Raw genomic sequence first — 13,666 nt, 5'->3', positions numbered from 1 at the left:
TGAAATTTTTTCAATTTCATAAATTCTGGTTGTTTTATTGAATATTATCCTATTACAGAGCTTCAGTTAAGTGATTGCTTCTACACCTAGTCCTTCTACTTTCAGTATTTTTTCCTATCATTAAGAAATAAAACAGAAAAATCTAGCGATTTTGCCGATACGAGCGATTGTCTTACAGAGGTTCAGAGAGTTCTATAGCGAATTTGTTAGGGTCTTTACATTAATTTCCTGGACGCGTCTGTTATATAGGCGTTTGACAGGCGTTTTGACAAAATTTGGAAATTAAATTTTCGATTTTTATATTAAATTATGTCAACACCATCTTGACATATTAACTCCAACAAAATAAATCCTTCTCCTCCCACATTGATCATCTGAGTTTTTAACTATAAATATTGTTTCTCAATTCTCATTAAACACAAATCAGGCAACATTTGAGGATTTTGAATGAATGAAGCTTTTCTTAATGAGTGAATGTCAATAATATCTTAACTTAGTTTCTCAACAAAAGTATATCTTTTGCGCAGAATCGCGTGATGATAAGGTCGGCATCCACATTGCCATTGCCCTCACCACCCGCGACATCAGTAGTATTGATCGAATTAAATAGAACCGGCGCGAAGAGGCGATTCCACTCCCTTCGAAATTCTCACAAAGAAGTCATTCGAAAATCCAACAAAATTCAAGATACCCAGAAATAAAAAAATATTCTTTCCGGCTAAAATAGTTGGCTAAAATTGAAATAACGGACTGTACAGTTGGCACATCAAACATGTAATTGTCAATCGATCAAATAAATATTGTTCCAAGATATATCGACTCTTGCGCAGAATCGAGGCTTCGTAAGTATCAGGTGTTGGGTAAAACTGACTACTAAATATATACGCCGAGGCACGCGGTCTTGCTACCAATTTGGATTTTTAGTAGAAATCCCAAAGCCTGCAGTTACAAAATATCATTTCCATTCTCGAATAATGAATCGTCCAATTAAGAACAATCACCACTGAATTACTCGAAAATCAATGAATCTAAAGTACAATTAATAAATTCCAGTTAATATACAAGTTAAGTTAATTTAATTTATATAATGAATTGAAGTGTGAAGTGATTTGTGAAGTGATTTGACCTATCAATAACTCACCTGTGTCATCAGTCAATTTTTTAAGGATTATCGGTCAGGTATTAAATGTCCAGGTGAGTGAAAGTCTATTGACGATTCCATGGCGCGTGAATCATCACGAGGGTGATAATTTTTAGCTGTAGACGAGTCAAATTTCAGAGGACAACACATGTACAATGTGATGTAACAATTACAGAGAAATTTCATTAATCCTCATTAATCAAACTAATGAACATACTTCATCCATCGAGCCATTCAATCATTCACTTCATCATTTTAATTAAATAGACTCGTCCTCAAAGACTTTATTGATTAAGGTTCGAGTTAATTAATGTTAGTGAACATAAAGTAACACGATTATCATGAATGAAAAAAAAATTCTTCACATTTTGTTTGTTCTTCCTTGTTTCAGTTATTTATTTTTTTGTGGGAAAATAAAAATAAAAAAAAATGTTGCATCAACATTTTTCTCTGCATTGAGATGCCCTTGACTGAATTATGATCTCTATTCTCGTGTCTCCTCAGACCACAGAACAAGTGTGTAATCTATATTTTTTCATTGCGATGGAATAAGTATCTAGTTTATCTTTTCTTCCTAAGGCATCCACACTGTGAAGATAAAATAAAACAAAATCAACTACACAATAAAGGTCTGACTACTGTATTGAATTACTCGAGGACATATCGGGTGTAACTGAGTACATTTTTACCGATTAATACTGACCCACTCACTCCACGTTATTTTTAATTTCAGAATAAATAATGGATTTGACAAAGTCAGAGACATTAACAACGTCACCCCTCACCCAACGATTGTTCATCAAACAAGATCCACAGGTAGTGATTGTTATAATTTTTTATGATGGTAGGGGCGTGATTAGCTTGATAAGCTCGTGGCAAGCGTTTTAATGAATCTATTGAGCTCAATTGGACGAGGTATTTTAACTGGCGCATTAATTGGATTTCAAGTATGACGAGAAGAAATCATATTAAAGGAATGAAAAAGCATAAAGAAAAATTCTGAAAAAATACTCGACATTCTTTTGGATAAATTTTCAGTCGCAAGAGTTTGCATACGTCATTTTGAATGGATTTAACTGAAAAATATAGTTTTTATAAGATCATGTTCATGCAGGCACATTCCATGAGAAACATCGACCAATTTCAATATTTATTTAAAACTTATTCCATCAAGAAATTTTTTATAAAGTGAATTAGGAGTTTATACGCCTCAAGCGAAGTGTATGCACAAGAATGTATTTTACGCATGTCATGTGCACTTCGATTAGAAAAATTTTAATTACTGTCAATTTTCTTTTTCAAATAATTAGGATGAAGAGGCATCAGATTGTCCACTTCTAACGCCAAGCCCTCCACTCGGTACCACCCCAGATCCTCTCGAAACTCCAACAATGTTCAATCCCCTCGAGGACACTCCCTTAGAAATGACACCAACGCCCACTTTGGATAATTTAAACTCTGAAGAAGGTCTCAAGGCATTCATCGACATTGTCAACAGCAGCAACAAAAAGCACATGATCGAAGGTAACTTCGCCTTTTTGAGAATCAAGAATCGGTCCTCAGAGCTTGAAATCAATGACCGTAGGAATTCGAATTGATGAAGCCAATTTCATGGGACCGATTCGAGATATTCTTACTCACTTCAATCATTCGATTGACCTTATGTCGCCGAATCATTGAGGCGCGACGCAGTGAGGCAAGATCATTGATCAGGCCAATAGCTAGAGCATAGCGTGTTCGATATTCTAACAAAGACAATAAGCATTTCTCGCTGTAATGGATTCTCCTTGTTTTCAAGAAGAGCCTAGTTCACGTGACCCCATGGTGGAGTCCAGCAGTAGCGAGGAGAGCAGTAGTGTCACCAAGGAACCAGTTTGCACGCAATTGTTGACGCAGTTGAACACTGCGTATCAACATTTAGCTCCAGATGCACAAGCAATCGTGAGTAAAAAATAGTAATAACTGGAAACGTCAATTATTTTCTCTCTGATTGTCTCTTTTCTCTTCTAAAAATTTATTTACAAAACAAAGAGACATTGAGCTGACATCGCATTAATGGGGATGGGCTGAACGCGATGCGCTCGATTGTCTCAATCAATCATCGTATCATCGTATTTTTAGAATTATTCAAATGACATTGTAGTAAATGGTTAGAAAAATTTGACATAAAATTCACGTCTCAGGAAAATATGACAAGTTCTGAAATTTATTGTATAATAAAAGGCACAGATTTTTGCGATTGAGCTGTGGTGCATTAAAATTTTTCAAACGTTGAAGGAAAAAAAAATTTAAAAGGATGTTCTACATGATAAACACTGAATTCTCATCTGTTAGCTGAGAAAATTTACGAATCGCGAGGGCCATTTGTGTCGACACTGTCAAATTCATTTCGCCTTCCATAAAAAATTATCCCAATGAACCTGAATGATTGCTCAATATTTTGTATAATGGATCGTGATGAAATTGAAATTTCAATGTCCAGTGATAATCATACAGAGTTGTATTATTTGAAAATTTGCCAGCCAGAATCATCTTTTACATTGTCGAATTATTTTCCGCTTGTTGAAAAGCAGAAATATTTCTGGGAGAATAACTTGAAATTCATAACATTTACTAAGTTCAAGATATTTGTGATGAATCATTTTTGCAAGACGTCGCATATTGTTTGTAATGAATACCACTGGGTTAAACATTTTTGAATCGCTCTTTACTACTTCCAAAAAGGATTTTATTTCTGCAACTAAATATAAGACAGAAATATATTAAGACATTCCTTTTGTTTTTGTAATACAACCAGAAATAGTTGTTCAGTCGGCTATTCAGCATTCACCAATAAACAATAGTTTACAACCTAAAATGGGGTCTATTAAATATTACGAATATCATACGCTTTTACAGCTTGAGATATTAAATTTGCATATGGCTATTTGTAAACTTCTTTTTCCTAAGTGCGATGTAATATTTGATGAAGTTAATATTTCAGTGTTCTGTAATGATGATGTAGCAAAGAACATTATTTGAAAATTTGCCAGACAATATAATCCATTGTATTGTCGAATTAGTTTCTTGTCGTGAAAGACAACGAAAGCTTCTGTACGAACATTCCTTCAAACTCACACCAATCTTCAACTCCTAGAAATTTATAATGAATCATTATTACAAGAAGTCTCATATTGCCTGTAATAGGTATTATATCCAAACAGTTTACGATGCGTCCAAAGATGTCAGAAAAATTCTAGAATCGTTATTTATTATCTCGTAAATTTTTTTCATCTCCGCGAACAAATAAAACAAACCCAAACAACAAGGCTTTTTGTCTCATCTCGATCTCCACCGTAAATATTTTGGCACCTTCAGAACTTTAGCAAAAATATGTATATATTCCATTGTCAAAGGTGGACACAAAGCTCAATGAAATTGACGACCATAAAAAATGAAACGTAAATTCAATACGATCGAGCTTCGCTCACAACAAATCATTGCCAACTCCATTACGCCGTAATTTACGCGGATCTAGACAGCGGTCAATGCCAAGAGACCCTACACGTATTATATTTATAGTTGAATTCACATTATTTCTTGTATAGTGCTGCCTACATACCAGCAACATCATAAATCTGCTAAATCATTCATTTGCAGTTTTACAATCAGGAGACAAGTGGTAAACCACCACTGGTTGGAATTCAACTGGTGGTGCCAAAGCCACCAAAGGATTACAGTTTCACGAGGTGGAATTGGCCAAGAATACGTCAAACATGCTTTTGGTTGATGGTTTGCCTGATGATATTGAGCACAGGACTTGTCATCAGACGAATTGTATTGATGCCCAAAAAGTAAGTTTGGAAATTGATATTTTCATTCAACAAATCCAATAGCAAGTTATCAAAGGCGACGTAATAAATTTATTTACAAATAGAGAACCCCTAAGACGTCGAGAAATATTTTTTCGATAATAGTCTTGTGATAATATAGTTCCATAAAAAAATCTGAACGTAATATTTCTCCTATATCAGACATCCAATATTTATTTTTCTCTGTCTGATACGATATATCGTCTTTCCAGATGTGCACCACCTACAGAATGGTGGCAAGGTAAGCTTTTCTACGAAATTTTTCCCGGGTCCTTTCAAGACACCACTCGAAACGGTGTTGGTGACATACGCGGCATCATAACACGCATGGATTATCTGAAGCACTTGGGCGTCAAAGCAATCCGCTTGAACTCAATATTCTCCTCGTCCGGGTATCCAGAGCACTACCAGAGTATAACGAGCCTCACAAAAATCGACCACAACTTGGGATCGATAGAGGATTTCGAGGAGCTAGTCAAAGCTCTGCATAAAAACGGAATGAGTGTGATTCTCGATTTTCCTCTTCACCCTTTTGTGGCAGAATTGAGGGGGGGATTGATGAAGAGGACGGAGGCGAAGGCTCCAGCAATGGAGAAGACAGAGGGAAGACGCAGAAGGAATATTGCAAGCGAATCTACGACAACAACCCCAAAAACAGAAGGATATTCTGTAGTTATGAAAAACGAAACGACAACAATCCCATTGCTACCCCATAACATCACCAATGATGAGCCAAAATCCGAGAGATACGTAGCTTCCAATTCTGTGGATCCAAATCAAGCTGAGCACGAAGTGACAAAAGCTCTGAAGTACTGGTTACGAAAAGGAGTAGATGGATTTTACTTAAAGGGACTGGAGCACTACGTCAACGATGTTCACTTTGTCCATCTCCTGGAGGACTGGAGAGACATCTTGGGATATCAGAAGATCTTAATATGCAATTGGAAGACTCTTCAAATGGCGAAGTCGGAAATCGTTAGGAAAACGATCATCGACTCGATGAATCTACTGGACGTGACGTTGAAGGTGTCTAATGGAACGAAGGATATAAAGCGACAGGTTGAGCTAATTACAAAGAGTGATTTGTTGAGAGAGCCTGGTATCGATCATCCTTGGATACACTGGTCAATTGGAAGTGTCGAGACTGATAGAGTTATCTCTAGTTTACCAGTGAAAAATGCCAGTGCTGCTGTTACTATGATGGGGATGATGCTGCCGGGAACGCCTAGTATTTTTTACGGTGATGAGGTAATGATGAAGAACAATGCAACCTTGGCACGCAGTACTGCTATACTTAACTGTAATGATACTATATTTCAGATTGGCATGAAGGATTGCAGTTGTGAAGATCACAGTGACCTCCAACATCGCCACAATATCCCCCCGATGGCCTGGGAAGCTGTGAAGGACTCCATCGAGAGATTCTCATCGTCTAACGTTATGCCCTGGCTCCCAGTTACCCCTCCAGACACCCCCAGCAGCATGACCGAGGCAGTAGTGGTAATGTCCCACTTGCGACAGACGACTACACCTATTTTCGTCGATACAGCACTCAAGCATGATCACACCAGCGTCAATTGCAACGTCAGGTGATTTACCCTCTTAATAGTTCTATTAATAAAATTCGATAATTTGCTGAGATACGAATTACCGCATTTGGTGATTTACAGATACGCTAATGATGAACTCATCGTGATCGAGAGATGGTATCCTCGTCAGAATACTTATGTTCTTGTCGTGAATTTGGGAAATGTGATTCAAGTGAAGGATTTATCATCACTTTATTACGATGGAAGAGTGGTCAGTGGTCCCTCTAATAAATTAAATCAAAGTATTTACTTTCGCGAATTCGTCATTGCACCTGGCGAAGCATTTTTAATAAAACTTGAAAAATGACCCGTTATTTATATCTAAAAAGTTGATTTATATTGGACTCATAATTTTGTTGACCGGTCAACACAATTTGTTACGATGGCACAGATCAATGATTTGCTCAATTTTTCCGTAATAATCTGATGATCAATACTGTACGATGCAGTGATAAAGCAGAGCCAACATTTTCATCATTATGATGCTGTGTTGGAGCTCAATCAAGGTGACATTGATTTACATTTTTAATCTTTGCATTATATTTTTTTACTGATGAACATTTTAAACGGAAAAACGATCAATGAACCAACGAATATCTCGATACTTATCAGACTTGATTGTTCGATAAAATATCTGTATTTCTGATGAACCATTAATTTTTAATAGTTTATTATTACGAAATAAATTGAACTTGTTGATAACAAACATTTGGTGTGATTTCTTCCATCAGAAATATTACAGGTGCTGGGAAAAGTGAATGAAAATGGAAAAAATATATTTTTTATAAAAAAGGAAAATTTATCTCTCGTTGACATCCAAAATATAAATTTGTTAGTCTCATTTGTTAGTCGCTTTTGATGAACTTGAACTCATTAATTTTTTCTTAAATTACAAATTTGCTCAATTTTGAATTAATTTAAATTTGACCTATTTATTCTTCCAAACTAAATTGAACTTGTTTAAAAAGAAATATATGGTGCATTTTTTCGGACAAAAAGAAGGTCGGAAATGACAGTAAAAGTAATTAAACGATGAAAGTAATTTTCTCGCAAGCGCTCTTGACAGTATGAATTACTCTATATAAGACCTCCAGAAAAATATTGTTTGTTCCTTCGAGCCGCACCACGGAGCCACTTTCTGAGTTCTTAGTAACTCTAAATCTAGCTCTGAGGAAGGTCCCTGGATCCCGGACAGAGAGTGTCGTAGCATAACTGCTGCTAGCCTCCGCCGTCATCTCGATTTCGGATGGGACGTTGCGTGTGGTGGTTTCTCATGACTTCCACGTGTGACTGATCTTCGAGATGGGTGAGAGAGTATTGGTCAAAGTAAAGTAATGTGCGCATCGGTCGTTCGACCGGTAACTCAACAGGGCCTCTTACGGGGGAACTTTTCTTTTATTTTTGGGCACCAAATATCCGATCGCAATCTATTTGGCCGGGGGGGGGGGGGGGGGGTTGCATTCTAAGTAGGAACCTCTGTATGCCACGGGCGTTCCGAGGTATTTGTACGTTGTTTGGCGAAAAGGATAGATTCACGCAAAGGGCATGCTAATGTTAGTACCGACCCCGGTGGTGAGAGGCGCCACCATCGATCCTGATGGCTGGGGGGTGAGTTGCCCGGAAATTCGCTTGCTCATTAAAAAAATGTCTATATGTCCCTAATCAACATTAAGCAATGAAATCAACGCTGTTCGCGGGAGGATTGAATTCTCCTTGTTCAAGTCGAGATTCTTCATTTCTTTTCTCTCTTTTACCATAAAAAAATAATGAGTACCTCCATCGTCACGCTAGTTCAACAACATTCAGGGGTGCTCACCAAAATAGTTTATTGCACCTCAAGCGTACAATAATAAATACCGGGTAAAAAATGGTAAGACATCTACAATACAAGAGTTCGCAGCATCGACACATAAGCCATCGCAGTTTTCATAATCTGAAGAATAAAAAAATGATGAAAAAAATGATGAATTATCCCCGATGATGTTTTCATGCTGAAACTAAGCAAGTACATACGCCCATGAATCCTGCCATTGAGAAGGTGTAAAATTTACCAGCCCTCAACGTCAGAGGTTTCTCCGTTCCAATTAAACACAGAGTTAATGATTTGCGATAACTCGATGGTAATTCAGGCCAGTCACAATGATAATAAGCGTCATGCACGTTCATGCTCTGTACGGAAAAGTAATCATTAAAGAGTGTGCAAATTGAAAATGGCGATTGTCAATTTCGTACCTCGGTGATCAAGTATTCACCGGCGAAACAGTATCCGTAAATTATGAGTAACATTGTGAAGACGTACATGACGAATGTTATAAATGTCGTTGTATCAGCAAGATCTGCATTCTGCAAGACACCACAAAAAGACGTAAAAGTTGTTGATGGGATCGAACAATCACAGTTCATTACCACTAGCACATTATATGACGCTAATCCCAGACAGACTGTAGTTGTCACTAATTCTTCGAGGAGTATGAACCGGAAACTTTTATCGATCAATTTGGCAAATCTGCAAACACATAATTACAACATACCACATCAAATGAGACAAGTTCATATATAGATTGTTTATCACACCTGACTATTTCCAGATATCGCCGGATGGAATTCCCTAATTTGAGTTCCATATTTCCGGAACTATTTGGCTTAATGCTCCTTATCCGTCTGGCCAAAATAGCTAGATGACCACAGGCACTGAGTACTAGAGTGATGAGGAAGCAAACAGCTGCCGTGTGAAACGTATGAACGTAAATCATCGGGGATTGATAGACGTAAATTAAAATGTAAATCGTCATGTCCGTGAGCTCGAAGGGGAGATGCGATCGATAGGGCAGCAACAAAGGTACTGTTTCGTTGGCTAATGCTAAGTGATTAAATAATAAGTAAAAATGTTACTCAGTGTCATCATTAAAAAGGTACCATTACCAGCTTTCAATCGAGTTTCCATAGGTTTCAAGTGGTACAATATGGCTGAAATAAATGCAAAAGCAACCGCCCACTTGAAGAACTTCTTGGCAATTGCATTATAAAACGTATAAATCGCCTTTTCTTTGGGTTCTAAAAAAATGTCCTCCATGATTCCATCCTTTGCCATTACCACAGCTTCTCGAAGAGTCCCTGAATACTTGAGTACAATCATTTTCACGATTATCATACTTTCTAAGGCCGTTTCAGAAACATTTTCAACGACCCTGTCGAGATTGCCAAATACCAGCACCAAGTCTGTAAGACCCATGAAGAGATGAAATGCAAAATACACAAGCCAAGCGTGAAAGAAACAAAATGTTGGTTCCAATGGCCATAATCCAATTATTACGAAGACCATTCGATTCCAGGCGAATAATTGCTTCACTTCTTTGAGTTGATCTTCCTGGAAGGATTATTACCAAGCAAATGCATAAGATGTCATCACAAGAGTGGGGTAAAAAAACTATTATATGATGGTGGGTGTCATGAAAGAGTTTGTCTTATCTGCTTCACTTCTAGCCATTTCATTTTACAACATTTCATCCCCTGTAGGTACAGACTCCAAAATAAAATGGCCGGAGGTGAAAAAGTTGGAGGATTAACTGTACAGCTATCATTCGACGTTTGGTCATCAGATTATTTCACTTACTACCATTATTTGTACTCCAGCCAAAAGTTGATGGCACCAGCGATTATCAAAGACTAGAGAAGCAGACTGTGAGGTTGGTCTGCCAGTCTTAAAAATGCATGAGAACTTGAAGAATACCATAATGCTTCTAATTGCTTGCAATTATAAAAATCGATCCCAGATAATTTGTACAATCAATTCTAACAAATCGAGGAGACACGCAAGTCTTCTACTGGCCTGTCTGAAAACACCAGTGGGGATTCCACTTTTGTTGATCTATAGTGTTATCTACAATACGTCGGTCAATTCTGGTGGGAATCATTATCAACATTTGTCTGCTGCCAAGTGATCAATAAATATTGTACAGAACAAAGCAGATGTGAAAGTATCGTGTTTGCAGACAATAATTTGATTTAAAGAACATTTTGGACGATGAAATGGACAATTATATGTGAGTAATTGTAAATTCATTGGGAATTTTTCCTCAGCATGCAGAGGTGGCATGAAACTTCTTTTTTTTTTATTTTTGGACGCATTCTTTCATTTAATTGTACTATCTGATCTCGTCACATAGTGATCCATCGGTTTTAGTCTTCCGGATCTTACGGTTACGCTCATTCGAAATTTCAAAATATTTCGATACCTCATGTCCTTTCTCCTCTTTACCATTGAGAACTTTCACTAATTCTTGGAAGCATTCGTGGGATTTCCGGATTTCACGAAGGTATCTGGTGATTCAAGAAACTACATAGGGGTACAACAAACCTTTTTTATTCCACACCGAACGTAAAATAATAAATTACAGAGAAGAAAATTGTCAAAATCTACAGTACAAGAGTCCGCAGAGCTGACACGTAAGCCATCGAGCTTTTCATTATCTGGAAAAAAATTAACTTAATCTCCAATGATTTTCTCATACTTAAATTAAGGAAGTACATACAGTTGTAAACGCTGCCAATGAAAATGTGTAAAACCCACCAGCCCTCAAAGCCAGAGGTTTCTCCGTTCCAATTAAACATAGAATCAATGATTTCCGATGACTCGATGGTAGTTCAAGCCAGTCACAATAATAATAAGCGTCATGCACATTTATACTCTGTAAGAAATCGCAATCGTTAGAGGGAAGAAAATCGAAAATTGTCGTGGAATAGGATTTAACAAACTAGATTATTTAGAAACTTTAATGAACAGTATTGAACAATCTCTGTCATTCATCCCTAATTGAACTTAATTACCGTGACTTCGCTTCTCTAAAATTTCACATAAGGTTGTTAACTGTTCCCAATATTAACAACATACGTCTCGTCAAGTGATACAAATACAATTGATATGAATCCGCAACAGGGTCACATGTGAAAATAAAATATTGGAATTTTCAGATTCATTCACTTTCCATTATTTTTGCTCAGTAACGTACCTCAGTAATTAAGTATTCACCAGCGAAGCAGTATGCAAAAGTTAAAGCTATCATCGTGGAAGCGTACATGGTAAATGATACGAACGGTGTCGAATCCTCAAAGTCAGTATTCTGCAAGAAGAAATGCCATAGTATAACGAGATCTACAATTGTTATCAGATGACCTCAGCTTTGATGCATCAGATGCAAATTATATCAAATCATCAGATTATATGCAGATGCACAAGGAACGTATAAATTGATATTTTAGTTAGCAAATAGACGTCGCAAAGAAATTTTTTTATTAACCGATTATTCATAAAGGAATGCGGGGTAAACCGACACCAGACAAAAGGCATAAGATTTTTTAGTCTTCGGGTTTTTCTTTCACCTTGAGTATGTCAGCTCTAAAAATCATAGTTCCTTACCACCAGAAGATTATACGATGCTAACGCCAGACACACTACAGTTATCACTAATTCCTCGAGAAGTAGGAAGCTGAAACTTTTATCAATCAATTTGGCGAATCTGCGAACACACAATTACAACAAAGTAAATGAAATGAGACAAGTCACAATTGTTTACTGTACCTGACTATTTCCAGATAGCGCTGGACCGAATTGCCCACTTCGATGTTCCAATTCCTGGATGTGCTGGGTTGAATGTTCCTTATGCGTCTTGCTAGAATAGCTAGATGTCCAGAGGCATTGAATACTAGAGTGACGAGGAAGCTAACAAATGCTGTTTGAAATCCGTGAAAGTAAATCATTGGAGCTTGATATACATAAACGAAGATGTACGTCGTCAGCTTCGTCACCTCGAAAGGTAGATGAGATCGATACGGTAGTGACCAAGGTAACGTTTCATTGGCTAACGCTGAAGCAGTTAAATAATAAGTAAAAATATTATATTATATCGTTATTCATTGCATATTACCGGCCTTCACTTGAATTTCTATAGGTTTCAAGTGATACAATGCAGATGAAAAATATGCGTAAGGCATCGCCCACTTGAAGAAATACATAGCCATTCCATTATAAAATCTGTATATTTCTTTCTCCTTAATTTCTAAAAAATGTTTCTCTTTGATTTCATCCTCTGCCATTATGACAGTCTCTCGGAAAGTATTCGAGTGTTTCAATATAATTATTTTTATTATTATCATAGTCTCCAAAGCCGTTTCTGTAAAATTCGCAATAATCTTCTTGAGATCGCCAAATGACAGTGCTAAATCGACAAAACCCATAAAGAGATGGAGCGTAGAATACAGGAACCAAGAGTAGAAGAGCCAAAACGTTCGATCCAATGGCCACAATCCTATTATTCGGAAGGCCCTTCGATTCCAGGTCATGCATTTCTTCACGTCTTTAAGTTGGTCTTCCTATAAATACAAGAAATGTCATCAGAAGAATTCAGTAAAAAACTATCAGTGGGATTTAACGAGTGTCATGGCAGAGTTCGCCTCGTACACTTTATCTGGAACCATTTTATTCCAAATGTCAACTTGGCTGTTTCATCCCATCAAATTAAATATAGCTGAATGACAATACAGGGACTACTCCTATATAATTTGATGCTAGAAAGACAAGAGCAAGGACTAAGATGATGTGGAACGACATGGCTTTTTGATAAAGTGGACTAAGGTGAAGAAATTAGAGGATTATCTGTCTTTCTAGAATTCAGTGTTTGATCGCGTGATAAATTTATATATTACCATTATTTGTATTTCAGTCAAATGTTGATGCCATCCAATGACGATCAGAGACTGAAGAATTAGACTGAGGTTGGTCTGCCAGGCTTGAAAATCCATGACAATTTTAACAAGTATAATGCTTCTAATTGCTGACAATTATGAAAATCGACCTTAGATTATTTACACAATTGATTTTTACAAATCGCCGACATTTTACTTGAGGAAACCCTGGAATTATTTACTGGATTCTCTGAAAAAAGCGGAATGGCAATTCCTTTTGTTTATTTATACTATTATCCACCGACCTCCGGACAATTCTAGGTGGATTCATTATTAATATTTGTGTGCTGCCAACTTATCAATAAATAATCTATAGAACGAAGCGAATTTTCGAATTTCATGAA

General features: G+C 36.9%; 2 protein-coding genes across 4 annotated transcripts; one reads left to right on the top strand and one right to left on the bottom strand.

Annotated features, from left to right (window-relative positions):
* Nucleotides 1-607: 607 nt before the first annotated feature.
* Nucleotides 608-7,287, top strand: LOC135165178 (amino acid transporter heavy chain SLC3A1-like). Of its 3 annotated transcripts, none has more exons than XM_064126212.1 (8): nucleotides 608-842; nucleotides 1,875-1,957; nucleotides 2,452-2,665; nucleotides 2,940-3,082; nucleotides 4,781-4,974; nucleotides 5,205-6,240; nucleotides 6,313-6,581; nucleotides 6,663-7,287. In XM_064126212.1, the coding sequence occupies exons 2-8, from the start codon at nucleotides 1,883-1,885 to the stop codon at nucleotides 6,886-6,888; spliced, it is 2,157 nt and encodes a 718-aa protein (XP_063982282.1). In that variant the 5' UTR covers nucleotides 608-842; nucleotides 1,875-1,882; the 3' UTR covers nucleotides 6,889-7,287. The 3 variants fall into 3 exon arrangements, with proteins under 3 accessions (XP_063982282.1, XP_063982283.1, XP_063982281.1); XM_064126213.1 differs by having other exon boundaries at nucleotides 608-1,194; nucleotides 2,943-3,082; XM_064126211.1 differs by having other exon boundaries at nucleotides 608-1,194.
* Nucleotides 7,288-8,000: 713 nt separating this feature from the next.
* LOC135165405 (uncharacterized) lies at nucleotides 8,001-13,562 on the bottom strand. Its single transcript, XM_064126669.1, is given in 12 exon segments — nucleotides 8,001-8,514; nucleotides 8,595-8,750; nucleotides 8,814-8,924; nucleotides 8,988-9,087; nucleotides 9,156-9,441; nucleotides 9,504-9,948; nucleotides 10,195-10,328; nucleotides 11,107-11,269; nucleotides 11,591-11,701; nucleotides 11,998-12,097; nucleotides 12,160-12,950; nucleotides 13,284-13,562. Coding segments are annotated over 12 exon segments (2,547 nt in total). The 5' UTR covers nucleotides 13,380-13,562; the 3' UTR covers nucleotides 8,001-8,460.
* Nucleotides 13,563-13,666: the final 104 nt, after the last annotated feature.

The sequence above is a fragment of the Diachasmimorpha longicaudata genome, chromosome 8, assembly GCF_034640455.1.
Source record: "Diachasmimorpha longicaudata isolate KC_UGA_2023 chromosome 8, iyDiaLong2, whole genome shotgun sequence".
In the NCBI taxonomy this organism is placed as follows: Eukaryota; Metazoa; Arthropoda; class Insecta; order Hymenoptera; family Braconidae; genus Diachasmimorpha; species Diachasmimorpha longicaudata.
The sequence above is the reverse complement of the archived record's forward strand: the minus strand, read 5'-3'. Positions and strand labels throughout refer to the sequence as shown.